Raw genomic sequence first — 27,685 nt, 5'->3', positions numbered from 1 at the left:
TAAGGGGGATCGTGTCAAAATCCGGCATGCGTTAGTCGCAAGAGCAAGACAGATTTCACAGAATCTTTCAAATCTTGATCATCTTGAAGGTCTGGGGACTTCTCAGACGACCCCAACATGTGCAGCATTGGCCGAGGAGTCCTCCAAAGCCGCGGACACTTCTGCATCTTTGACCCCCCAGGAAACGGCTGCAGGGACGAACGAGCAGCAGCCTTCACCTGTAGTTACCCCCCCGACTGCCGGGGAGATGATGGACACCCTCCTGGATGCATCGAAAATAAGTACAAATAAAAAAAATTCCAGCTTTTTTAATTTGAGAAATATCAATTTGATGAGTTTATGAACACATTCTCCTTCTTTTGTTCTCAGGCTACTTCCGCACAAAGTCGTGCTTCGTGCTCGACGTACGTTCCCCTCTCTTGAATGTTTGTCCCACAGATGTTAAAAAAACAAAACACACAAGGTTGTTCTCAAGTAACACCTCAGCGATGTTTTTACTTCAGAAGATTCCGCAGTATGAATTAAATGGATTTATCATGTCCCTCAGTGGATGTATAAGAAGCCCAACTCTTCATGTTACTGTACCTTTAAATGAATGAGGAGCATCATGCTGAGGGGGCTGGACTGGTTTTGAACATCAATGTCTTTATTTTTTTTTTCCCAGTTTTTAAAGTTCGGAAGGAGGCAGCTGCTCATTTCCAATCTGCCGAAGTACGACGTTTGCCACTACACCGAGGACGACGTTGCCAAGCAGCTCACTCCATTCGGCTTTCAACACACGGACGACAGCGTCTTTGTTTTTCCTCAGGCTCGATTGGTAGGTTCCCCCCAGTTTATTCATTCAGCAGCTTTTTATGCGCCTAACTATGGATATGGCTGCAAACTTGTTAATTTATGCTGTAAAAACGGCTTTTTTTGGGCTGTGGGGTGTATGCGACTTCCTGTGTTCCTGCAGCCAGCCTCAAGCGGACACTCCACAAACTGCAGGATTTTTGCACTTCCGCGTTGATTTAATTTATCAAGACCGGAGGGTGCTGCTTGGTGCAGACGGAGCACTGAGGGAATGCTACTTCAAAAATCATGCTAGTCATCAAAAACTACCAATCCTGCCTTTAAAAGTCATGAATGTGACACCTTTTGGTTTTAAATTCATTCCAGTTATGAATCATTTTCACTTCTTCTTCTTTTCTTCTTTCTGTCTCTTGTGAGACGTTCAACTTCTTTTCTGTTATCGTCATGAATACACGTCTCCATCTGGTGGACTTTTAACCACATGTTTTGATTTGAAATGCTTTGGGGGTAAAAAAAAAAAAAGGTTCTAAGAAGTGATAACGCCCCCGGCGTTCTTTTCAGGCGTTCGCCTTGATGCCGACAAAAGACGATGTACGTGAAGTCATGAAAGCAGCTGTTCACCATCGCATTCTCTTGAAGGGGACTGTCCTCTGGTTTAAGGTTTTATCCTCGACCAAAATGTACAGCCCGGTGAGCGTGCAACTCGACACTTCTTCTCGATGAAAGGATTAGTCTCCTTTGTAAGAGTCTGGTGTTGTAACACTGCACTCTCTTGTTTCCCTTCCAGCTCGGGTTATATACGATTCTGATGAAGACGATGAAGTCTGTAAGTGAAACACAAGTTTATTAATCCCTTAATCTGTTGACCCATTTGTCAATATTTGAGTTAGCATCTTAATCCCCCCCTTTTGGTCTCGTTAACGTTTACAAAAAAAACTGTGTTCCATTTTTCGCTTGAACTGTTGATGTCCACTTCCTGTTTCCGACCCAGCCTCTGAAGGATGAAGGAAGTAGACTGGTCTACATCAAGAACATCTCCCAGCTGGAAACCCGCAAGCTCAGGGAAGCGTTGAGATTTTTTGGCTCTTTCAGGAACTTCATGCCTCTCCTCAACAAAGTAGGAACCACCATATGCACGGACTTCTGGAGTGTGTATCTGACTTCCTGTCGGGCTCGCCTGTAGTCTATGTATATGTGTTGCTTGTGTGTTTGCAGGTGTTTATAGAATTTCAGACGGTCGAAGATGCCGATCGTTTTGGAGGTTGGTACAGTCGGGTGAAACCGGGGCATGGTCATGACGTGCGAAGGCTCAACATGGACGAAGGCAGCTCTTTAGAAACAGGTCAGTGTTTCAGGACTCATGAGCTACAAAGCCCGTCATGCCACCATGGTGTCCTCGTTCCTCCTGCAGAACCAGACAAATGCTGCTTTTTTTCTTCTTTAATAATATTAGTAAATAAGATTAGCAATTTAATTGTCCGCCATTGTCGAAAACAAACCAAAAACAACTTGCTAGCTAACGTGGGCTAACGTCTGTCTCCAGCTAAGCCCCGCCCACAGAAACAAACCACATTGTTTGCTAAAGCTAAAAGAGTCTATACTGTACATTTGCTCCATGGATCGGCCCGTTGTCACAGATACCAGATCTAGCCAGTCGAGTCAGTATCCGACTTATATCCAATCTCACAGTCGGATTTGTATTTGATCTACTTCTCTTTGACATTTTGGAACTTCCTGTCCACCAGCTGATTGTCCATTTTTAAGTTTCTGTGTTTACTTAGTTTGTAACTGTTCGGCCATTTTATGAATGACAAGGTCATCATTGAACGTTGATCTCTGCACTCTGCTCTCTTGATCCTGCTGCTATAGAAAATGGAGAAAGGGGGGCGTCATGGCCTTTTAAAGTACTGATACTCATCCTTCTTCAATCTGATCTCTCAAAGAGCCCACATCTGAAGAGGACAGGAGAATGGATGAATCCTCGGCCAACGATTCCTCTAAAGCTGCCAGCAGAGCCTTGGCTGTGACGACTGAAGAAGCTGCAGCCAATCAGCGTCAAGCTCATGCCACGCCTCTGACCTGTGGGGAGATGATAGAAGAGTACCTGTGCTCCAGGAGAATTCGTGAGAAACCCCAGAAAGGAATTCAGTTTGTCTATAAAAAATAAAGTTTCAGTTTCTCACTCTTTTCTTTCTTTCCCCCCGTGTGTGTCTTTTCTAGAGTGTCGTCCAGAAGAATCCTGCCTCACACCAAAGGTAGGTTCCACTAAATCAACAAAATATCAACAGAAATGTACAGCTTATATAAAGACGATCACTTGGTAACGCACACATTTCATCATTCCCTCTTGTCTTGTTGTCTTTTTCCAGTTTTTGAAACATGGCCGCAACTTGATGCTCATAACCGAGCTGCCCAGCGGCGGCCGCTACACGGAGGCCAAGGTTGCCGAACTGCTCGCTCCTTTTGGATTTCGATACAAGGAAGACACAATCTATGTGGTTCCTCAGTCGCGCATGGTAAGCCCTGCATCATTCATCTGCACTGGTTTGATTTCTGAATGTTGAATACTCAAACGTGTTTTATTTATGATTTTTCGTCTTCTCAGGCGTTCATTTTGATGAACGACACCCAAGCAGTGCAAAACCTCCTGAGAAGCCATAAAGAGCGACCGCTCACTTTACAAGGAACCAGACTCAGCGTCAACGTTGTCCTCGGCAGGTTTAAAATGGAACCAGTAAGCATGTTTAATACTCAACAAAAAACCAAAGAGTTTAAATTAGAGCCCGTCTGATTCATCGTTTGGCCGATGTTAGCATATCAAGTGACTATCGCTAACGGCTAATTTTATCGCCAATATTACTCGATTTATAAACACCCATATCGGTCGAGCCCTCGAGAAAGGTCTATCAAACAAAGTTTAAATAAATTAGAATCTGTTTTTTCTCTGGATGAGGTGTTTTTGTCTTCTGGTCTTGAAACAAAAATATGTAAATTGGACTTTTGTGCCTTTAATGGAGAGATAGGACATTGGAGAGTCAGAAATCAGGGAGAGAGAGAGTGGGGAATGACATGCGGGACAGGAGCCACAGGTCGGATTTGAACCTGGGCCGCCCACTTGGAGGACCATAGCCTCCATACATGGGACGCGCGCACTAATTACTGTGCCACCAGCACTCCAATTAGAAACTTTTTAATGTAACAAAAAAAGTCATCACCTCTGTTCAGAGGTAAACGAGATGCATCGTCATTAGAACATAAAGATGTGTCCTTCTGCTTTCACTGTTTCTTGTTTAGATTGGCTTCTATAGATCTCTGATGGACCACATCGATTTTGTGAGTACTAGAAACACACACACATACATGTTAAATAAGAGTGAGCTACACAGAAAGAAATGTTCTTTGACTTTCTACAAGTGAGAAATGACTCTGATTGTTTATATCTGTGTTTTTTATGGTGGTGTGGTTTTCCTCGGTGCAGCCCGTAGCAGACGATGGGGCGAGAACGCTCTTCATCACCAACATTTCGTTGAGTGAGATCAGAGAGCTCAGAGAAGCTTTGATCAAAATCGGTTCAGTTCGGAACTTCCTGCCTCTTCTCAACAAGGTAGAGACCGCACCATTAAATCTCGACCACAAGAACACTCAACGTTGAGTCTTACCGTTAAAGCGAGCGTGTTTGTGTGTGTTTTCCAGGTGTTCATAGAATTTGACTCGTACCGTGATGCTGATCGGCTCGGGGTTTGGTACAGCGTTCTTAAACAAGCCCCCGGTCACGTAGTCGGGAGGTTGAAGGTACCGACCAGTGGCTGCACATCACTCGGCAAGTTTGTTTAAGATTTCAAAATATCTTACTGATAGAGATCAAGCCGGGCTGTTTTCCAAACCGCTTCATATACCAGTAGTACGTAGTGATTTGGACAAAATGCAGTCTGCGAACACAGGCGAGATCCACAATACGCCAATACTCCCGTGCATACTCTGTCCCATAATGCAGAGCGCCAGGTCAGAGAACCAAATGACGGACAGCAACAGAGGAAGTAATCTCAGACCAAACCACACAAAGATACCACTGGCTAACTTTTTTGAGCATATCGTAACCTATCGTAACAGAACATATTGTAACGCATTTTAACGCACCGTAACCTAACCTAACCTAACGTATCGTAACGTAACCTAACTTATCGTAACGTATCGTATAGTATGGTAACCTAACGTATAGTAACATATCGTAACGTATCGTATTGTTTGGTAACATATTGTATGGTAACCTAACGTATCGTAACGTATTGTAACCTAACCTAACCTAACGTATCACAACGTATTGTATGGTAACCTAACGTATCGTAGCGTATTGTATGGTAACCTAATGTAACGTAACCTAACGTATCGTAACGTAACCTAACATTGTAACGTATCGTAACATATCCTAACCTAACATATCGTAACGTATCGTATAGTAACATAACCTATCATATCGTACATTAAGACTAAGTCAAGAGTAGAGTGAGAGAGGGAAACTCTGAAGACATATTGACAGTGACCCTTTGTGTCATCTGGTGCAGCGCCGAGACTTCCTGAAAACGCCTTTCCAGTCCACCAGGACGTCATGGAGGGAGTAACCATCCCGCCGGCAGACGTCGCCGTTCCTCCGGGCAGCGTGGCCCCGTTTTGGGTCACAATGAGAAATGTTCCCTTCGTCTTCCCAACCATTTCTCCTTGGTTCATCACCCCAGGTAAGAGAAAACGTTTTATTGTCTTTCTTTATCATTCTGACTCGTTTAATGCGACCACGTAAAGATATGGTTGGCTGTGCAAATATAAGATCAGGATTTACCTACCAAACTGAAAAAGAAAAAGACTCTGTTTAATAATGTCCCCTTTTACCTCCCAAGAGTACCAGACCATCAGGGACCTGGGCGACATCGAGGTAAGCCGGCTTCTCGGACCACTTTCAAAGTTACATCCTATAAAACAGAGAATCTAAAGGTACCAAAGTCATTCTGCAGAAGGATCAAAACAAGGATTTGAATGTTGTATTTCCCAGAGAGCCAAAGACTCCTCGTCGTCCACCATCATGCTGACTGGTTTGCCAGAAGGAAACTACCAACATGAGGATGTGGCAAGGCTGGTGTGGCCATATTTCCCCCAAAAGACCCTTCACACCCTGTACTACAACGTGACAGTCCTACCGCTGCAGAGGAGGGTAAGAAGAAGTCGTCTACGGTCTACTGTTAAATGCATCGTCATCATATTCTTAACGTATCGTAACGTATCGTAACGTAACGTAACGTATCGTAACGTAGCGTATCGTAACGTAACTTATCGTATCATAACTTATCGTATCATAACATATCGTAACATATCGTATCATAACATATCGTATCGTAACGTATCGTGTCGTAACGTATCGTAACATATCGTATCATAACATATCGTATCGTAACATATCGTATCATAACATATCGTATCGTAACATATCGTATCGTAACATATCGTATCATAACATATCGTATCGTAACGTATCGTGTCGTAACGTATCGTAACATATCGTATAATAACATATCGTATCGTAACATATCGTATCATAACATATCGTATCGTAACATATCGTAACATAACATATCGTATCGTAACATATCGTATCATAACATATCGTAACATATCGTATCATAACATATCGTATCATAACATATCGTATCATAACATATCGTATCATAACATATCGTAACATATCGTAACGTATCGTAACATATCGTATCATAACATATCGTAACATAACATTTCGTATCATAACATATCGTATCATAACATATCGTATCGTAATGTAACTTATCGTATCATAACATATCGTATCATAATGTAACGTATCATAACGTAACGTATCATAACGTAACGTATCATAACGTAACGTATCATAATGTAACGTATCGTATCGCAACATATCGTATCATAACGTATCGTATCGTATCGTAACGGAACGTATCGTATCGTAATGTATCGTATCATAACATCGTATCGTCACGTAACGTATCGTATTCCACGTATCGTATTCTTTACAAAACAGAGCTGCTCATCCCATCTTTCCTCTCTTCACCTCCAGGCATTTGTGTCTTTTGAGGACTCCAAAGCATGCCGCCATTTTGTCCGAGATCACATGGCAACGCCTTTCTCTGTCCAGGGCCGCACAATCAGGGTCCATATCGTGCTGCAGCACATGCATCCTGAATCCACTGAGGTATGGAAAAAAACGCAGCTCATTTACATATTTAAAATGAGCTGCGTACAGTACAGACACAGAAACAGCCTGTTCTGAGCAGGGCTGAAATAGAAGGGTTTATAGACATGATCAAATACAGAATACATGTCTACATTCAGAAAAAAACATTTTTTTTTAGAGCAGAGAGATGTTAACATTGCAGAGATCAAATCAAATGTGTTTTTGGGGAGATAGTTGAAAAGCTGTCTTTGTTTATGTGTTTGCAGGAGATGATGTACATGAGCCTGATGAAGTGGAGTAACGCTGTAAGTAAAGAAAACATTATGGCATGTGAGAGTCTTAAGTTACCTGCTCCTTAACACCAAGTTTGTTTTTCATTTGAATCAGGGAGTTCCTGATCCCAACTCTTTAGAGGAGCGGCTGCTGTGTGTCGGGATCTCCGAGACGTCCGCGGATGTCGTCAGTGGCGTCTTGGAAGCGGTGGCGTCTGTTGCACCTTTTGTAAACTTCCTGCCACTGGCCAACAGGGTAACACATCAAAGTCACTGAAAATGTTCTGATCACCTCCCTATCACAGGTCTTCTGCTTATGAACAGTCTTTGAAAAGCCTTAACACTAATTCAGAAAACCATTTGATTCTTGAATAACATTCACCTCTCCTTCTCTCTCTTCACTCTCTTCCTCAATGACCGACTTTCTTCTATCGCAGATATGCATCGAGATGGCCGACCCCGGCGCTGTCACCAAGGGGCTCAAGGCGAAAGAAAACACCGGAAAGATGGCGTCATCGTACGTTGGTCATTTTAAAAGTTCAGGGTGTTCATGTTGAAATTTGTGTTTTAAATCTTCTTTCTTAAACTCATCAACTCCTGATTCTGTCTCTTCTAGGGGGAAAGTGGAGCGCTTTGAGACGTAAGTATATCGATGACTCTGGAGAAATGTGATAGGCTTTTTTTTACCAATATCTGTCATTTTATGGAATAATTACTAAATCTGCTGCAGAGAAAATGCACATCAAATTTGCATAAACTAGAGATCTTCTCTGCGTTTCTCAGCGTTTGACCGTCCTTGCTGGTTTCAGGGTGAAGAGCCTAAAGCAGCGTCTACAAGATTCTGCTCAAACACCAATCGAGTTAGAGCCAGCAGCAGTCAGTGTGGACGCCGAGCTCCCAGCTTCAGATTGTCCAACCGAGCGTCCTCCTTCTGAACCTTTGGACAGTGGGTCACAATCTGCTCTGCAAACCAACGACCTTAAAGGATCCACTGTTTCTGAATCCATCGCTGTAGGACCAAGTTCTACTGTCACAAGTGATGAAGTTAAGAAACCAGGGAGTGAGGTCGACATGGACGCCACCGCTGGTTCCAATTCCAATGAAGATGACAAAAAGATGACAAAAATGGAAACGTCAGCAACGATGAAGAGGAACAAAGAGGATGGAGAAAAAGATGGTGACGAAACTGATGAACAGATGGGTGACGGCGTCCATGACATCAGCTCTAAAAGCCAGACCGCTGGGCCCAAGGAATCCCAGACTCTGCATGAAGAACGCCTCCAGATCTCAGGCGGTATCGATGATGAACGCAAAGCCCAAACAGAGGCGTCCAATGAAATGGAAATGGATTGTTCTTTCCAAGGTCAAAAAGACAGCCACATGGTCCAGTCTGTGGAAGGACCGCTAACAACTCCAGAGGCGGAGTCAGAGACAAGACAAAACAATGTGGAGGACGCCGCCGCCAGAAACGAGAGCAGCCACACAAGCACAGCGTCCAAAAGTGACGCGACGGAGGAGTCGCCCAAGAAACAAGACGAGGATGAGACCGGGTCAAAGAAGGAAACCACTGCAGACAAATCCGTCACCGAGGAGACAAAGAAAGAAGACAATCCGCTTCAAGATGACGCCGTTAAAGAAAGTCCTGTTCGGAGAAGAAGTACGAGAGGAAAGAAAGAGGAGACTGTGGGGACAAATCTCAAAGAAGCATCTGAAAATCCAGACGGGAACGAGGAGGGTACGTTTCAGATTTTTAGACTCTGGAAGGAAAGTTCTTCCAGTGAGGGGGCGTGGTCAGACACAGCTCATTTACGTATTTAAAGGTACAGACACAGAAACAGCCTGTTCTGAGCAGGGCTGAAATAGAGGGGTTTATAGACATGATCAAATACAGGATCAGAGTGGATTTAGAACAAGAAACTTCACACACATGTTTTGAGGAGCTCTGAGACTTACTTACACTGAAGAAGAGGAGGAGAATATGTAACCTTTAATAAGAAGTCAAGTCCGTCGATCCGAAGTGAACTAAAGATAACTCTTAACGCCTAATGTCCCCTTCAGTCAGGATCAAGTTTATTTGATAAAAAAAACATCTGATTTGTTTTTTACTTGTTTCCTTCTCAGAGGAAAGTATGAACTTTGTGACGGAGGAGAAGGTGGAAGAGGAGGAGGTCAAGGAGGAGGTAACACCCAGGAGAAGAGGCCGAGCCAGGAGGAGCAGACCGACTCCTGGTAACACACATGAACAAATCAGAATGTTTTCTAATGTCATGTTAGTAATCACTAAAGTGGCTTCACTGTCATCCAAAGAATGGAGCTCTGAAAACATAAAACGATGAGTTATTTGTGTCTCCTTCAATTCTCTCGCACAACAGTGAGGAAATCTACCAGAGGGAAAACTGTGAGCACAAAAGAGGAACTGCCTCCCTCTTCACTTGATGCCTCCTTCTCCTCGTCGTTGTTGGACAAAGACTCTTCTAATCGGTCAAATGACGGCCATGTGGAGCTCCAGAAGACAGAGGAGGCTGCCTCTACTGGGCCAGAGCTGCTACTGCAGAACAAAAGCCTGGAGGGATGTGCAGTAGAAGAAGAAGGGGAGGAGGAGGACACAGAATGGAGCAGGGCTGATATTAAAGGTCGACAGAGACAAATGATGGATGGATGGTGGAATATTCCCAACAGAATCTGTGTTGTCTTGCATGCTTTTCGCATTCGATATAAAGATTTAACTTTTTTTTTGTTTGTCTCTCTCTTCTTCAGCTTTGAATAAAAGCAGGAGAGAGCTTCATGGAACTGAAGCAAAGCGATCTCGTTCTCAGTCTCCTTCTGTCCCTGCCGACTTCAAACTGCCAGACTTCAAACCCAACAACCCCCTCGGTGAGTCGCACTACGAGTTGCAAACTGTTTTGTCACACCCTCTTCCCTCCCTGTTCAACTTTTCACTTCTCTCTCTCTCTCTCTCCAGGTCAGGATTTCATCATCCTCCAGTCAGGATTCTTCTGCAACATCTGCTCCGTTTTCTACCTGAACGAGAGGACGGCCAAGGAGAAACACTGCAGCAGCCAGAAGCACTACGACAACCTGCAGGTACACACACACACACACACACACACACATAGTTACAAAGTTATGTCGCATCATCTGTGGCTATGCTGAGATAAAAAAACACTAACAGTCTAGTTAGTACATTTCCAGTAGACACATCAATGTCCCATTACAACACACACACACACACACACACACACACACTCCCAATCCAGAGCACTGAAACTCTTCGGCTTACTTTATTTATGTTTTCCACTTTTTTCCCCTCCAGAAACATCACCAGACGAATCGACAGATGTCAACAGAGTGTCCTCGAGGTTCTGCGTCTGACTGATCCAAACATCAGCCGCCATTTTTTAAAGAAGTTTAGAGGGTCAAGTCAAATCGAATTTACAGCTTTACGAGCTACTGACGAGTCTGTCGAGTTGATCGGCAGCATTTCTACATGTTTGAAAAAGTATCTGAAGTGTCTTTGTGTAAGCACGGTGTAAAGGTCGGATTTTCTCTGTAATAAAAAAATCTATATTTCTTTGTATATTTAGTGGCCATCTTTATTTCTTCAAGAGGGAAATGTCCATTTTACAGATGACACTGGGGGTGGGTGACACTCCCACAGCTAGGTGTTTGTTCTGCCCTCTGAGTCTGCCTTCTCACTGTAAACAATAGGACATGGAGCGAGAAAGCACCGAGTACACCCAAGCCCTTCCAGATAGGGGGCGTGGTCAGACACAGCTAATTTACATATTTAAAGGTACAGACACAGAAACAGCCTGTTCTGAGCAGGGCTGAAATAGAGGGGTTTATAGACATGATCAAAAACAGGATCAGAGTGGATTTAGAACAAGAAACTTCACACACATGTTTTGAGGAGCTCTGACCTCACACTCTGCATTTCTTAGGTGGAGGAGTTTCTTCTTGTTATATTCTGTAAGCAGGCCCGAGCCTAGAAATTCCTCTCCTCTTGGGTAGGCTACACTTCTCATATAGATTTCTTCAGCCTCAGCCTTTCTCCAATCCAAATATAGATCTGCAGCTGCTGTAAGACAACACAAAGGCAGGTTACAGGGACCTGAAGGAAGAATTCCTCTCAGATGATAAGACAGATTTCAAGTAACACAGCCACTAAAGTTACTGAAATAAATGAATAAATGATCAGTGGGGTAGTTTTTTTTTCTTTACAAAATAAATCAGTATCTATTCTTGAATTAGTATGAAAAGTGTTTTTTAAATTTAAATTCAGATGTTAGCGGTTATGCTGCTATTGAATACATTACAAGCCTGGAATAAAAAACCGAAAAAAAATAAAAATAAAGGAGCTTTTACTTTGAAAACACTTAAACCGGAAGTTGTATAGTTTCACGGGGGGGACACCAGGAAGGTGAGTTTGTACGAATGAAAGCTGCAGGAAAAATGCAACAATAATGAAGGGTATTGAACAAAACATAATGCTAAATGTAATACACTGCACACCGAGTATTTACAGTCTCTGTTTTTGTTGTTATTCATCCTGACGGCGAGTTTTAAGTTTGTTTTGTACCCGGATTCTCCCCAAAAACTAAAACTGTCTTTGGCTTGTAAACAGCAGCACGGGAGAAGACTCCAGCCTTTATTTACACAGCTGTTTGTGGCTCACCAAGAGTCTGTTGTTGATGTTAGAAACAAACGATATGGTTTTAACAATGTCTAAATGTTTTTATTGTAAAAGTAGCTTATTGATGTTTAGGCTTGTTAGTGTTGTCATTACATTACAGTATCACACAGTGGCTGTTCTAGAGTCTGTTGTGGCCCTCAGCTAAATTCACTGGGATTGATCGCCATAATGTTAAAAAATAATCGGACACCAGGTGTATTATTAAAGATAGGGTTGGTCATTTTCTCCAGGTACGCTTCTTAAGATTTCAGTTAAAATTGTCTTTAGGTCCTGACAGAAATTAATAACTCAGGTTCTCTGAAAAAGAAAAAGAAAATCTTTCATCTGTATCAGTTTGTAAGTCTGTAAAAACTTCGACCAATGTCTGCCACGTGGTACCAAACTGATTAACCAATCAGACGCCTCCCTGTCTCCCTGCTCGCTCTCTACCTCTTGCATGCACGAGCCCACATTCGAAGCGAAACCCTTTTCACACATACGGAAATCTCCTGAAAAACTCTGGAGATTAGTCTACCAGGAGGTTCTGTAGGCTATGTGTGAACGCAAACAGCCGGATTTTTCGCGCTGACTTTACCCGGAGTTTCTCCGGCCAGACCCCTGGTATTTTATCCGCAGAAAATCCGAGTGAGCTGATGTCTAAACGCGGCCGAATATACTCCGGAGATTTCAACTTGAGCCAATGAAAAGAGAATGACGTTTATATAGTGACTGCCTAAAGTGTCTGCATGCGACCACTACGATCTCCGTGCACGTAATTAAACGGCTGCATTCTGTTTTCTGTTCGTCAGTATGTTGTTCTCCTCTCTTTTGTGGATGTTGTCATTTCATTGGATTACACATAGCATTGATATAAAGGCAAATATTCTCATTATAACGTCGTCCCCCCCTCCCCTCTGACAGGGAAAGTCCCCCGCTGTGAGGAGCATATGTGAACGGCTAGGTCGGGAGAATCTCTGGAGAAGTCCTCCTGTAAATATCTAGATATTATCTGGAGTGCATATGTGAAAACGGCTGAAGTCTGCTTCTGTACCAATGGCGCTCGTGCGTTTAAGTGAGGGGGCGTGGCTTTTGAGGGAGCACAGAGGGGAGGCGTCGGGTGCAGACGGAGCACTGAGGGAATGCTACTTTCAAAATCATGCTCGTTTTCGAAAGCTACCAACTCTGACGTTAAGTGACACATTAAAGTTTTCACAGAAATATTGAGTACTGTCAGATGGGGCCTCATAAGGGAGGTTATCTCCTGTCATTGTTTAATTTGGACATTCTAAGCCACTGCTGCATATGGTTTAAAGTTTGTCAGTCCTCGATTTGGCCCCCTACTGGCCAGGGGGCCGCAGCAGTTGCCTGTCTTGCCTGTTGACAGTTAGCCATTCAATAATCCCTTTCTCTTTAACGTTTTCAGCTTTGCACTGCTGTTGGATTGCTGTGTCACTTGTTCTACTCATGGGCCCCCAACGAACTCCCTGCACTTATGGATCCCACGTAGCTCACTCCTGATTGGCCAACAGGCTGCTTTCTTGCGTCTGGCTCAACTGAAAGCACAGCTAGTAGTGACTCAAAACGCTCTCAACTCTGCAGCCAAGGAGCTACCTTTTCAACCAACTCCCAACAAATCTGTTCCTTACCCACAACTGCCCCCTCTCCCATGAACCTTCCGGGGAGCTGAAACGTCATGTCCAATCCCCCGTATAACCCCAATGCCTATGGAAACCAAAGGTCCTCCCAGGCGCCGTATGGACTGTCTAATGAACGGGTAGAAAGGGATCCTCTGGGGGCAAGTTCTTCTGGAGCTTCCTCCCATAGACACAGCATGGACCTAAGTGACAATAAGGCCTTGGACTGGTTATTGAAATACAAAGCGAGCTTAGCGAGTGGTAAGGACAGGAGGTTAAGTACAGCCAATGAAAGGAAACAGGATGTGAAGGAAGCTCCAGTTGCAAAAAAAACGGCAGCTTCTTCAGAGTCCAATAGAGCCAAGTTAACCTCTGAAACGGCTGCTAACATCCTTCTGAAGTTTGGACTTGAAAAAGATGATTTACAGTATCTCACCTCCTACTCAGGAGACCAGATTACTCCTGCTAACCTGCCGTTCATCTTGCGGCAAATACGCCTTCAGAAGGAAATCAAAAAGACTCGAGCACTTCAAGAAATGGAATCAGGACACCAGTCATCAACCTCAACATCTCAACCAGCCCACAGTCTTTTTCATGGTGTGCAGCCCAGCCACCCTGGCCTTGTGCCCACACCAGTTCCCCCTTTTCCTCTTCATTCAGCAAATCCTTACCCAATGCTGGTTCCTCCAGTTCCTTATCAACCAACTACCGGCCTGATAACCTACAATCACTTGGCGTATCACACTTCCAACACACAGTTTTCAGCAAATTTGGCAGTCTCCAATGATCAGCCGACACAAGCTATGATGAATGACTATGCAGCTACCGTACCAAAACTCTTTCCACATACCTGTTCTCTGTGTAACACACATTGTACTAATATGCAGGTGAGTGGAAGACTTTTCTGTTCTTGTCAAATTACCAGTTTTAGTTTTAGTTTAGACTTTTCTGTTTCCGGGAAGTACTTCAAAGTTGAATCCGTCGATAAACTTGTGAAAGATTATTTTAAGTTCAGTTCAGACCAATGGTTTGTTAGTTCATCTGTTTGCAGTCTGCTGGTCTATAACTTTCTGAAATCTTACGGTTTACACCAGTGCAATAGGACCTGGACACAGCTGTGCCATCTTGTGCAAGTCCAAGATAAATTTCCCACTGGGACAATAAAGTTAATCTGAGATTTTGTCCTACTCCATATTTCTGATCTCAGCAGAGACGACCTTTATGAACCTCTGGAAACTTTGAACCCATATACAACTAAGCCAACCACCAATAAATATAGAACTCAAAAAGATCTTCTAAATGTTGTTTGTTTGTGACAGGCACTTCTGTATTTGATCTATGTTGTGTTTAGTCTTGTAACCATTGAGCGAGTTACCAAATTCCTAATTTCTTTTGTTCATATGAAAGTTTTTTTCAAATTGTTTGTGTCTCTACTCTTTGGCTTCTACCAAACCACGAGTTCAACACATTGGTTTATGAAATGTTTGTTTATGTCTCAGCTTCTCCTATGGCCTTTCTATTCCATTGGCCAATATTTAAAAGGAACCATATAAAAAACAGAGGGGACACTTGTTATGGGATTTAATATACAGCCAACTAAGCACAACTTCTCAGGGAACAACTTGTCGGCTTCTGTATTGAATCAAATATGAGCTGTGGGAAATTATCATAAAATGCAATGGAGACCTTATTAATGCGGTGTGTCTTTTGTTCTGGCTACTAGGATTGGATCTCCCATCAGAACGCCAGCTTTCACCTCGAGAACTGCAAACAACTTTGTAAAACGTCAGTTTTTCTTTAACTTAAATGTGTTTCAATTTCAGATTAAATAATTGTCATTCATCCAGATTTTTTCCAGAAATGTCTAGATGTTGTACAGACATATTTATGAGTTTTAGAAAGACGTTTACCCCCTTTGATGTTTGTCTACTTAGAACTGGTTATTTTTGGGATCAACTCTGCAGCATATTGGTAGAGCCCTCATAAATCATTGTTAATGGACACTTAATCAGCCTACCATCCTGCATCTGTTCAAATGGTTGAATGGTTTCTTGAACCCTATCATTATGAGTCTAGTGAAATTCTTGGCATGTGGTCTGAGAGTCTTTAAGAACCTCATCTCAATGTTTTATATTCTAAAGAACACACACTTCCTCAACATCTTTTGACTTTAGATTATCCTCCTAATGCCTGAGATGTTGGCTTTGATGGAAAGATTGTTGTTTTAATAGTTGTGTTTAAATTGTCTTTCCAACAGATACCCCTGGTGGGATGGTGGGATTGGTTCCAGGTCCAGGTAAAGTTCTTCTGAATGGCCGGGTCTAGGCGATGTTATTCATTCTTCACTTTTAGTTTGCTTTTCATCAACTGATCAGACGGAAATGTCACCTGTTTATATAGGCATGAGAGTCCCTCCCCGTCCAAGTCACCCAACTCCCATCGCCGCCGTGACTCGGAGGGTAGAAGGGATAGAAGGAGAAGTCGTTCCAGATCGGATCGCCGCTCTAGACACCATCACAGGTTTGTTAGACATACAGTAAATTCTGGTATGGGCGATTACATGTTAACCAGACATTACACCCGACACCAGACAACTAAATTATGTGTCTTCATTGACTTAAAACGTGCGCATCAACATCTCACTCTCGAGCCTTTTTCAGTCATGCCTTTGAGAAATCCAGATTTGCTTTGAAGTATTTCAGGTCTTTTTTTTAAAACTAAAGTTAAAATAATTGAGGCATTCTTTTATCAGGTCTCGAGCATGGTCACGGTCTCGTTCCCGTTCCCCTTCCCCAAGATATCGTAGTCGGATCTCATCGCGACATCAGTCGCATTCTAGGAGTTCTGAGAGACAATCTTCTCCAAGGAGGAGTGACCGAAGAGAGTCCACACCGAGGAGGAGCCGTGAGAGGCGATTGCCACCAAGACGGAAACGTGAGAGGCGATCGCCCACCGAAGAGCTTTCCCCTGAGCGAGAGAGGGAAAGCAGTGCAGAGAAACTGGCCAGGAAGCTACTGGAAACATCAGGTTTGTAAAATTTCATACATTTTATGAACTCTGGGTCGGAAAGTTGAGACGGCTTCCTACATCAGCTCTATTTCCATCACACTGTTAGTCCGTCTAGGTGTCCAGTCACTGTCCAGTCCGTCTGACCGGGAGGCCGTGGTCCAAACTCTCGCTCCTGCCTTAATGGCAGAGCTAGCAAAGAGGAAATCATCTTCCTCTGGGAGAGGACAAAAACGCTCCTCTTCTCCTCTACCTGCGGGTGGAAAGAGATCTTCTTCCACCGCCGGAGATAAAGTTGCAGAGCCTGTGGAAGCGGGAATCAATGCCGGGGGCAAAGAAAGACGTTCAGCTGACAAACACGGAGCGAGTAAGCAACCAACCAGTTCAGCCGAGACCCATGTCAAGCAAAGCGCCCTGTCAGTACCGGCTTCAGAAAGAGGTATGTCTAACCCCAGAGGAACTTCAGGGATCATTCACCAATCTTAATTTGTTCCTAAAACCCACTCACACAGGTCTCAAGAGGTTCTGACATTCAACAAAGTTCAGTCATGCGCGGGATAAAACGCTAAACGACTCATCCTATTCAACCTTTTAAGGATGTAACTACAGTGATGCATCAGCCGAGCATGCCTCCAAAAATGCAAGAAATGTCCGGTCTGAGGAAGCTTCTGCTGAGCGTTCTTCCACCGCAGTTACCCCTCCGACTCCTGGGGAGATGGTAGAGAAGCTCCTGGATCCAACGCAAATAAGTAAAAAAAAAAAAAGATGGCAACTGTGTTTTTTACCCCCAAAAATATTGCCACACTGACAAACTTCTGTTTTTTTTTCTCCACAGGATTCATCTCTGTTAAGACCTGCTTCCAACCAAAGGTAGGTTCCCACGTTTTTACGTCGTAAAACCCTAACCCTAACCCTAACCCTCGTTTTGGTCGTTAGTGAAGTGAAGCGAGGAGACTGGATTGTTTTTTTCGTGCTGCAGGAGGCGGTTTTAGCCGGCTGCTGTTGATCAGTGCGCCTGATTCCTCTTTCTGATTCCGATACTCTCTTGTTCTTCTAGTTTTTAAAGCAGAACAACAAGCAGCTGCTCATATCCAAGCTGCCCAAGGATGGCTTCTACAAAGAGGAGGATGTCGCCCGGCTGCTCACCCCATTCGGCTTTCATTATTCGGATGACAAAATCTTTGTGTTGCCGCAGGTTTGCTTGGTAGGCTCCTGGTTTGTTATCCTGATCCAGATTAGTCTGGTTTATTCATTTCATGTTTCTGCCTTCGCTCTGAAGTCTCTCAAATCAGAAATACAGACTCTCTACCAATGTGATCACATATTCATATCTATATGTTTGAAATGTACTTACACAAATAAAAACAGTCGCCCTGCCCATCCCCCGCTCCCCCACCCTCGCTGTCCTTCTTAGGCCTTCGTCCTGATGCCAAAACCAGAGCACGTGTGTAACGTACTGCATTCCGTTTCAAGGGTTTGCTTCAATCTGAAAGGAACCGCACTCTGGGTTAATGTTGTATCGGAGAAACAGATGATGTCACCGGTAAGCATGAACACAGGGTTCAACATGCACGTCACAGTTCCATAGAAATGATGGATGCACACATTGGGTTTAAGTAAGTTCACACTGCGTACTCTGTTTCTGTTGTAGCTTGGGTTGTATATGAAGCTGATGGAGCTGATGAAGTCTGTGAGTAGCTCACTCGTTTCTGCATCCTGATTTGTCTCAAATGTATATGACGGTGATAGAACTCATGAACTAGCCGTGTTTCTTTCCCCTTCCTCGTGCGTTGGACGGTCCTTCCTGGTCTGGATACAGCCTGTAAGTGATGAAGGAGCAGCTGTCATGTACATCACAAAGATTCCCCCGAGGGAAGCCAAGGAGCTCCGCGAAGCTATGAAAAATATTTCCTTCAAGAACTTCCTGCCTCTCCTCAACAAGGTTTACAAAAAAAATCACAATGACGTGGCTCTGAAAAAGGACTGACCTGCCAATCTGCGTCCATGTGTGTCATCGGATGTGTGTGCTTGTCTGTTCCAGGTGTTTATAGAGTTTGAGTCGCACTACGACGCAGATCAATTTGAACATTGGTACTGTAACCTGCATCCGGGGCGATCCCAGAATATATGCAAGCTTGACAAAAACAAATGCCCCTATTTACCAACAAGTAAGTCTATGTTTTATGGAATAAATGTGCACTCAGGGCGCACTCACATGAGGCAGTCTGTACCGCGCCCAAGCACGCTTCGACCCTAACGTCCAGTTCCTTGGACTAGTGGACTAGTCGGTGTGCTTCGGCATGGTACAGATCCTTCACAATACTGATGTTTATGCTTTTTTAAATTCAATTTTTTTTTTTTTTTTTAAACCCTGTGTCTGTAGGTGATAAAAAAATGGACGGGGCTTCAGGAATCGATGCTCAGAAAGCTGGAAGCAACCCCAGAGCTGTGACAACCAAAGAAGCAGCAGCTTCTCTCGCAGCTCAGCCTGCAGCTGCAGGAAAGACCATCCAGAAAATGAAAGCGAGCATTTTATATTCTGCTGATGGCACACCTTTGACCCGCGGGGAGATGGTAGAACACTTACTATGCAAAGAGAGAATAGGTAAGAAATCATGACAGTGAAAAGGTCAACAAGTGATTTCAGTGTCCCCTTTTCATTTGCAAAACTACCAGAACTACGCTCAGCTGTTCATCACGTCTTTGTACAGTCATACCGATTCTGCGATGGCGTCATGTTGCCTTCCCAGTCTGTGAGGTCACATTGTGTTTCAGGCGTTGCAGAAACACCAGCACAGCGGACGCTCCACATACACACGCACACACACACAGCGCTGCGCTGTCCTGTTGGCTCAGCTGATCCCCTCTCTCCTCTGTAACGCCTCTGTTATCAGTCTGAAGATAATTTATTTTTATTTTTGTAAAGATCTCTCCTTTGTTGTCTCTTGCAGAGTGCCTCCCGGAACAATCCTACATCTCACCACAAGTAAGGTTACATCATTAATTTTACAAAGAAGTCTTAGCGTTGTTCAGTAACTTGAGAACAGATAAAGCCTTTCTGTTCCTCATTATCCTTGCCTCTTTGTTTTTTTTTTTTTAAATGTTTCCAGTTCCTCGTAAGCGGCAGCAAGCTACTTCTTCTAACGGAGCTGCCCGCCTTTGACGTCTACACAGAGGCGGATGTTGCCAAAGTGCTCACTCCTTTTGGATTTCAGTTTAAGGAGGACACCATCTATGTTGTTCCTCAGGCGCGCATGGTAAGCACCTTTTATCTGCATTCCTAAATTGAAATACTAACACACATACACAGGCCTGCACAAGGAAACATCAGTGAGTGGTAGAGTGCATGGAGCCTCTGCAGACGGCATTTCATCATATCAGTATTGGATCAGTAGCGCTAGCGTTAGCCTCCTGGCTAACATTCACATCCTCGGCCTGGGTCCGATCAGCTTTTGGAGCTAACTGAAGAAACGTGTTAACAAGTTGTTGTTTCTTTGGGGTCTAATGCCATCTTTATTCTGTGCAGGTCCTAATGTGGGTACACAAAGTCCGACATTACTGGTCCGACCTTTTAGTTCCATAGGCCCGCACATGACGTTAACATCCCAAAGTAAATGGTTAACCATTTTAAGAAAGGGAAGGGGAGGGGGGGTTGTTAACTGTCATGGGCCCCAGAAAGCTTTCCTCCCCCCTCCCCCCCCTTATAGGTAGTCTTGCCTATATATGAAGGTTTGTCTTTTCTTTTCAGGCGTTCATCCGAATGGGAACGGCTGAAGAAGTGCAAAATATCATGAAAACCTACAAAGAGCATCCTCTGGTTTTGCTAGAGGCTAAACTGTGTTTGGATGTGGTGACCAGCTGCCCCGACACGTCCCATGTGAGCATGTTTTAATAGATCTTAGCAGAAAGAACTGAACATATGAGCATGAACATTCACAGTTGTAGTTTAAACTGAATGCTGCCTGATAGATAAATATGAACTCTGTTTGTTTTTTTTTAGCTTGAGTTCTATAAGTTCCTGATGGGCCTCTTGAAATATGTAAGTACTACATCCATGCACACATTACCAGCAATTTGACAGGACAAAAGCTTAAAGGTCCAATCAGTGAGATGTGTAGAGAGTGAGATGATAAAGGTATCTTACTATCTGATCATTAAGGAAACATGTTGAAGTGCTGGCTTCTCTGACAACAATGCAGCAGCCAGTATGTCCTCCTTCTAACTTTAGATTCTGCTCCTGAATGCTCTGGATTTGTTTGGACCAGAGAAGGTAGGCGGTTTTAAGGCGACCCCCACACGGCCGTTTTGGACGCCCCTCGGTTTACCAGATATGAGAGCAGTTATCAGGTCAACAGGTGTTGCAGCGATGGAAGCGGGCAAGAGAAGTGGTTCAGATAGAAGTGATTGTACCCGACCTAAAAAGCCTCTGCATGTTTCTAATAAGCTCCACGAGCAGAAACGTGCTCAAACTAGGATCAATATTGGAGATGCTTTTGAAAAATGGAGAGAGGTTAGAACACAGAAAGGTTTACAGACCCATGCAGAGCTGGATAAACACTGAAGCTTCAGAGTCCACCACATGGTGACCTGTGTGAGCATCCACTCTAGAGAGGGGGGGGGGGGAGACAGCTCTCTATGATGTTTAGAATTTAGACTGCAGTACCCATTTTAACCACTAGGTGCCAGAGTTACATACTGCTCCTTTAAACTATCATTAAAGTCTCTGGAGGCGGACTTACGATCTCTGTTCTCTTGGTTTGGATGTCCACTTCCTGTTGTTGCCGCAGCCGGTCACTGATGAAGGAGGAAGAACGGTGCTCATCAGGAACATTTCGCAGAGCGAGATCGAGGACCTCAGGGTGGCTTTGAAAAAAATCGGTTCAGTCAGGAACGTCCTGCCTCTTCTCAACAAGGTAGAAACACGCGCACAGTTATACTTTTAAAGTCGCTACGGAAACAGAGACTCCTGTGGGTCTTAATACTCAAGAATAATATTGTGTGTGTTTTGCAGGTGTTCATAGAATTTGATTCAGTTCGTGATGCTGATCGACTCGGGGTTTGGTACAGTTTTCTGAAACGAGCGACCGGTCATGAAGTCCAGAGGTTGAAGGTACCGACCAGTGGCTGCACATCACAGGGTACGTTTGTTTCATGAATCCAAAACATTCAAACAAGAAAGTTAGCTTTTGGGCAGGAGCAGACGCCCTCCGGTGGTACCTAACGTTGTGAGATAGGTGTGTTACCTGAATAGATCTCCCCTTTTTTTATTACCTGCAGCACCGAGACATCCGACCGACGCTCTGCCCGACAACAAGGATGCCATCGAAGGGGCAACTGTCCCGCCGGAAGACACTGTGGTCCCACAGGGAAGCACTCCGCCATTTTGGCTCACCATGAGAAATAGTCCCTTTGTGTTCCCTACGACGTCCCCTTGGTTCAACATCCCAAGTTAGAAAACCCCTTTATTTCTTCTTTAATCATCCTGACAACATGTTCGACCCCGCCACAGAAACAGTCAGATGACTCACTTTTGTTCCTTTTTTACCTCCAAGGGTTCCAGACCGTCAAAGCCGTGGGCGACATTACGGTAAGCTGCTGTTGGATCATACAGCATGTGTTCTGTACACTCTTACTGGTTATTGGTTATTGTGTTAAGCGTCTCGCCCAAGGACAAATCGGACATGTGTCTTCAGGAGTTTGGGATCAAACCCCCGACTCTACCACTGAGCCACAGGTGTAGTTCTCTGCTGTTTAGTCTGAACTAGATCATATTTTGTTCCAGACATCCAATCGTGCCAGCTTCTTTATTCTGAGAATATTTAGATAACAAATGCATCTCAAATCAAAACAGCCTGTACACAGTGCAAGTGTCTAGACAGCAGTGGAAAAAGTTTGTTGAGTGACTAGATGAGAGATAAAAAATAAAAGCCTTTTTGCAGAGAGAAATAGACTGGATGTTTTATGCAATCAATGCTGAAACTGAAGACTTTCATCAAGACTTGGCTGTCCCCCTCACATTGCACCAGCACTGTGAAGTTCACATTTGGTTCTGAATGTCTGGGGCAAAGTGTGTTTTTGTCTTCCGTTCTGACATCTAAAAGTACCGTAGTCATCGAACGATTCTGCCAAATGAACGACGCGTACATGTCACTCTGGTCTTTACATTTTTACGTTTTATTTTCCAGAGCGCCACAGGTTCCAGCACAGTCATGTTGACCGGTTTGCCGTCTGGACACTACAAACACGGGGACGTAGCCAAGTTGGTGTGGCCGTATTTCTGTCATCAAAACCTTCGCTCCTTGTACTACAGCGTGATCGTGTTGCAGCTGCAGAGGAGGGTAAGAAGTAGACTGGGACAGACACAAACATTATTGTCGTACATTTATGCCGTACAGAGTTGCGTTTACATTTTTCCCCCTCTTTACCTCCAGGCCTTTGTGTTTTTTACGGACAAGGAAGCTTGCAGCCATTTTCTCCAGGACTACCTCGCTAGGCCATTATTGGTCAAGGGAAAAGCAGTTAAGGTCCATATTGTCCTGGAGCACATGGAGCATGAAACCAGTGAGGTAAGGACACTTAAGAGTGCACCCTCGGTTTTATCATTGAGCTTCATTTAGGGGGGGGAAGGAAAACTTAGAAGTAGAGCCCGACCGATAAATCGGCCTGCCGATAATATCGGCCGATATTAGTATATCAAGTGACTATCGGCATCGGTTAATTTTATATCTGATGTGTGCCGATATTTTGTATTCCCCAGTTAAAAAGCATTTTCTTTGAGTATCGTTGTCTTACAGTTATGTTAATGTCACCAGCAGAGGGCGCTATATGGAGTACAGTAAGCATTATCACCCTGCAGAGTGTCGAGCGACGTTACATTCAAGTTGTGCACCGGGTCTCCCGAGGTCACTCCCCCCTCCCATTGGCTCGAGCTGAATTCTCCATATAATATCCTCACATCAGCTCACTCTGACTTACTGCGGAAATAATACTAGGGGTCGGGGCAGGAGAAACTCCGGGTGAAGTCTGAGCGAGTCTGTTTGCGTTCACACATGCAGCTCCTCCTCCGGGAGTTTTTCAGGAGTTTTTTGCAAGTGTGAAATCCCAACAACTCTACAGATCGTAGATATAGGCAAGAAAGATATCGGCCAATATATCGGTATCAGAGTTTTTTTCTCTTCCTTATATCAATATCGGCATTGGACCCAAAAATCAGTCGGGCCCTACGTATGAGTACACAGGAAACAAGATGAATTTAGTTGTCCATGTATTATTATCTTGACTGTTATTAGATACGAACATGTTCCGACACAAACTGGTTTATTCAGAGATGAAAAGTTAGTGTTTTATGGGGACGGCGATGAATTCATTCACTTGTGACTTCTCTTGCAGGAGACGATGTACAAAAGCCTCATGAAGTGGAGCAACGCTGTGAGTGATGACTCCATTCCTTTTCAATGTGCTCTGAGAAGCAGCTGTCTTTGGATCTCTACTTCTTAACATCAACATTTTTATCTTTTTTTTTCCCCCCCACCAAGGGAGTTCCTGATCCCGACTCTCTGGAGGAGCGGCTGCTGTGTGTGCGGATCAGAGAGGTGTCTGTGGAGCTCGTCCTCTTGGTTTTGGAGGCGGTGGCCGTTGTTGCACCCTTTGTAAACTTCCTGCCACTCGCCAACAGGGTAACAACAAATTAACCTGCAAATCAGTGTTTTCCCACACGATCTGGTATATCAGATGGCTGGTTCATCTCTCCTTCACTGTGTTTTTATTCTCTCTGCGTTCACGTCCGTCTTCCTCAGATATGCATCGAGATGGCCGAACCGAGCGGTGTGACAAAGGTGTTGGAGAAGAGGAACTCTTTATGCCCCGTCACCAATGAAAAAATTAAAGCATGGTATGTGAAAGTCAGGAATATCTGAGGTAGTTATGTTCTTTTTAATAATCAAAATAAATGTTAACTTCCTGTTTGCTTCTTTCTAGGGAAAAAGTTGTTGGTTTTGAGACGTGAGTATGTCACTGTTTGTTGCTACGGTAACTAAATATACCATGTCTCTATCGACTGATTCATGACAAAGATCTTTACAGTCCACTTTAATCCTGTTTAGATGAAACCATGCATACTCTGATGAGGCCCAGTCTCACACACCTGTTGGTTTGATCAAAGCAGGTCTACTCTGTGGTAATCAGCGATTGACAATCTTCCTGTTGTGAATTTCAGCGTGAAGAACCTCGAGCAGCGTCTACAAGCTCCTAGCAAGACGTCACCAACGGTTAAAATGATCGATGCCAAGGTGGACACCGAGCTGCCAGCTTCAGATTGTCCAACTGAGCGTCCTCCTTCTGAACCTTTGGACAGTGGGTCCCAATCTGCTCTGCAAACCAGCAACCCTGATGGATCCACTGCAGGACCAAGTCCTACTGTCACGAGTGATGAAGCAAACACAAAGGAAGGCGAGAACCCAGGGACTGAGGTCGCCATGGACGCCACCACTGCTGCTGGTTCCAATTCCAATGAAGATGTCAAAAAACCATCTGCTTCCAGCCCCGACCTCTCCGCCACAGCACTCATGTCTGAGGAAGAGCTCGATAAGGTTGACACGGACAGTTTACACGCTCTCTACGCGGCAGTGGGCGTCCACGAATGCCGGCGAGTCAGCAGGTCTAACAACATGGACGACGACGAGGTGAGGCCTGGCTTTGTTTGTGTCTTATAGTAGCCTCCTAATGATTTAGTGTGTGTAAAAAAGTCTGATACTTCCTGTTAAAACAATTCTACAATTCACTTAGCAGACGCTTTTATCCAAAGCGACGTTCATCAGAGAGTAAGAACAACACAAGCAAGGATCTAGAAAAAAGGGAACAATGTCAGTAAGAGCAAACGATCAGCTTTGAGTCTGATTGGACACACAGGTGCTGACAGGAAGTGACCAGAGGCAAAGCACAACATTGAGGGCAGTTCTTGAGAGCTCTAATCAGTATAGAAACCATCTTATAAGTCGTCGATATCAAACAAAAACCATCGTCATTACCATCATCATCATCAATAATATGGAGACCATCATCATTAAGTTAGTAGGTATTCATGAAAGAGCTGGGTCTTTAGCTTTTTCTTAAAGGTGCAGAGGGACTCTGTGTGTTCTTCTTTAGATCACCGGCAAAAGCAACACAAGCTCCAAAACTGAGACAGTTTGGTAAATTGTTTTCTTTCTCCTGATGAATAGGCAAATTCGACGTCCTCCCCTAGGACCGGGTCGTCGTCTTCTGCACAGGAAAGGGAAAATATTAACTCTAAAGAAACTGTTGTTGACGCCTCAGTGGAGACTCATCCCGAGCGACTTACAGAGGGTGCAGTGGCAATGTCTGCCCACAAGGTGTCAGCAGAGGGCGCTGCTGCAGAATCAGTTGAGTCCGAGACAGAGATGGAAACGTCAGCAGTGATGAAGAGGAACAAAGAGGAAGGAGAAAAAGATGGTGATGAAACTGATGAACAGATGGGTGATGGCGACCAAGACCAAAGCTCTAAAACACAGACCACTGGGCCCAAGGAATCCCCGACTCTGCCTGAAGAACGCCTCCAGATCTCGGACGGTATCGACGATGAACGCAAAGCCCAAACAGAGGCGTCCAATGAAATGGAAATGGATTGTTCTTTCCAAGGCCAAGAAGACAGCCACATGGTCCAAGATGATGGTTCCATTGTGAAGCAGCTGTCTGAGGAAAGTGACAAACCAGAAGTGGATAAATCTAAAGATAAGGAAGATGTGGAGAAGACAGAATTAAAAGACGAAGAAGAAGTCAAAATGATTTCAAACGCATCTTGCAAAGCTTCCAAAGACGCTGAAAATCAAGTGAAAACCACTCCAGAAAGGTCTGATAGAAGAAGAAGCACAAGAGGAAAGAAAGAGGAGAACGACAGTGTACACCTCAAAGAAGCATCTGAAAAACCTGACGGGGATGAGGAGGCTACGGTTCAGGTTTTGGACTCCGTAGAAGAGGTGGCTGTCAATAATGGACCAACCATCACATCTAGAACAACCAGAGGAAGGAGGGAACGAGCTAAGACAGATGCTTCAATTGACCAGACGATGGAAGAGGACACCACACCAACAAAGGGGAGGCGTACTCCATCCAGAGAGTCCCAACGCTGCGAGAAAGATTCTCCAAAAGAGAGCCCACCAACAAAGACCTTTGAAGCACTGGACTCTGTGGAGGTCGAGGTTATGAAGGATGATGGGCCTAGTACGAGAGCAAAAGGAAAGAGGGGAAGACCTAAAAAACAGAATGTGACAACAAATCGAGAAGGAGCGACACCAGCGGTGGTTGAAAACTTGCCGGAGACCAGATCGCTCAGCCAGGAGGAGGAACCGGTTAACGTCTTGAACCCAAAGGTAATGTTCCAGATTTATACATGTGCAGGTTTAAGGTTCTTCTTTGGGGACAGTGTAAGTATTGGTATCCAATACCGATCCCCAGTATCTGTCAGCCTCAGATCCTGGGTTCAAAAGTGGTTTTGGTGATTATGCTATCAATGCACAAATTTGATGCCATAACTTAGAATCCCTTCCTTTGGGAACGATTGACCAGTTTTCAGATTATTTATGTGACTAATAAATGAAACTCAAGCTGTGAGGAGAGTAAACTTAATATTAGCATTCTGGACTTTATGCAACTATAGAACGTAGTCTTTGGTATTGGAGAGGTTCTTGGGATTGGCAAATTGTTAAGGTTATTTCTTGATCTCCGTATCGGGAAGGAAAGAAAAGAAAAGCGTATCAAAGGACAACGTTTGGAAAGAGATAAATCAGCTCTTCACACCCTGAAAAACTCTGATTCCAATGATTTGTTTGTTTGAAGACTGTGGTGACTTTGGACGATGCTGGAGGTGATGAAGAGGAAAAAACAGATGGATACCAAGCTGGGAAAACCTCAAGACCTGCAGAGCTCAAACACGATGATGACACAGGTGTGTGCTCTTCCACACAGGTCACTTACATAGTGTGTGTGTTTGACTTACCTATACTGAGGCAGCTGACTCCTGCATGGCTTGGTCCAATTTATAGTTTCTTACCATCAACCCAGATTTCCTCAGCAATGT

General features: G+C 44.1%; 2 protein-coding genes across 3 annotated transcripts in view; both read left to right on the top strand.

Annotated features, from left to right (window-relative positions):
- LOC132958976 (zinc finger protein 638-like) overlaps positions 1-27,685 on the top strand; it is a 36,055-nt gene that overhangs the window by 6,888 nt on the left and 1,482 nt on the right. Inside the window, exons 11-38 of one of the 2 annotated variants that reach the window (XM_061032055.1) lie at positions 90-281; positions 370-404; positions 665-817; positions 1,354-1,482; positions 1,580-1,618; positions 1,784-1,909; positions 2,008-2,134; positions 2,736-2,915; positions 3,013-3,047; positions 3,162-3,308; positions 3,398-3,526; positions 4,087-4,125; positions 4,271-4,396; positions 4,486-4,612; positions 5,355-5,525; positions 5,685-5,719; positions 5,837-5,995; positions 6,893-7,027; positions 7,276-7,314; positions 7,397-7,537; positions 7,719-7,798; positions 7,898-7,921; positions 8,091-9,016; positions 9,403-9,510; positions 9,654-9,914; positions 10,039-10,155; positions 10,244-10,365; positions 10,595-10,858. In XM_061032055.1, the coding sequence (XP_060888038.1) occupies positions 90-281; positions 370-404; positions 665-817; positions 1,354-1,482; positions 1,580-1,618; positions 1,784-1,909; positions 2,008-2,134; positions 2,736-2,915; positions 3,013-3,047; positions 3,162-3,308; positions 3,398-3,526; positions 4,087-4,125; positions 4,271-4,396; positions 4,486-4,612; positions 5,355-5,525; positions 5,685-5,719; positions 5,837-5,995; positions 6,893-7,027; positions 7,276-7,314; positions 7,397-7,537; positions 7,719-7,798; positions 7,898-7,921; positions 8,091-9,016; positions 9,403-9,510; positions 9,654-9,914; positions 10,039-10,155; positions 10,244-10,365; positions 10,595-10,657 (3,965 nt within the window). In that variant the 3' untranslated portion in view covers positions 10,658-10,858. Of the gene's footprint in view, positions 1-89; positions 282-369; positions 405-664; positions 818-1,353; positions 1,483-1,579; positions 1,619-1,783; positions 1,910-2,007; positions 2,135-2,735; positions 2,916-3,012; positions 3,048-3,161; positions 3,309-3,397; positions 3,527-4,086; positions 4,126-4,270; positions 4,397-4,485; positions 4,613-5,354; positions 5,526-5,684; positions 5,720-5,836; positions 5,996-6,892; positions 7,028-7,275; positions 7,315-7,396; positions 7,538-7,718; positions 7,799-7,897; positions 7,922-8,090; positions 9,017-9,402; positions 9,511-9,653; positions 9,915-10,038; positions 10,156-10,243; positions 10,366-10,594; positions 10,859-24,128; positions 24,270-24,389; positions 24,485-24,570; positions 24,595-24,808; positions 25,275-25,811; positions 26,979-27,444; positions 27,554-27,685 lie in introns of those variants that run through there. The other variant, XM_061032054.1, reaches the window with a different exon arrangement.
- LOC132958980 (zinc finger protein 638-like) lies at positions 13,357-17,292 on the top strand. The gene is made up of 6 exons (XM_061032064.1): positions 13,357-14,474; positions 15,311-15,372; positions 15,845-15,883; positions 15,988-16,107; positions 16,340-16,614; positions 16,703-17,292. The coding sequence occupies exons 1-6, from the start codon at positions 13,647-13,649 to the stop codon at positions 17,077-17,079; spliced, it is 1,701 nt and encodes a 566-aa protein (XP_060888047.1). The 5' UTR covers positions 13,357-13,646; the 3' UTR covers positions 17,080-17,292.

This window comes from Labrus mixtus, chromosome 23, assembly GCF_963584025.1.
Source record: "Labrus mixtus chromosome 23, fLabMix1.1, whole genome shotgun sequence".
Classification (NCBI taxonomy): domain Eukaryota; kingdom Metazoa; phylum Chordata; class Actinopteri; order Labriformes; family Labridae; genus Labrus; species Labrus mixtus.
This window is presented reverse-complemented; position numbering and strand designations above follow the sequence as displayed.

Excerpts from the sequence above, each read along its gene's own strand:
- LOC132958980 (XM_061032064.1), top strand. The coding sequence starts at position 13,647 with ATGTCCAATCCCCCGTATAACCCCAATGCCTATGGAAACCAAAGGTCC. Across the intron at positions 15,884-15,987 it reads GGGATTGGTTCCAGGTCCAG|GCATGAGAGTCCCTCCCCGT; the intron begins GTAAAGTTCTTC and ends CTGTTTATATAG. Across the intron at positions 16,615-16,702 it reads GAAGCTACTGGAAACATCAG|TCCGTCTAGGTGTCCAGTCA; the intron begins GTTTGTAAAATT and ends TCACACTGTTAG.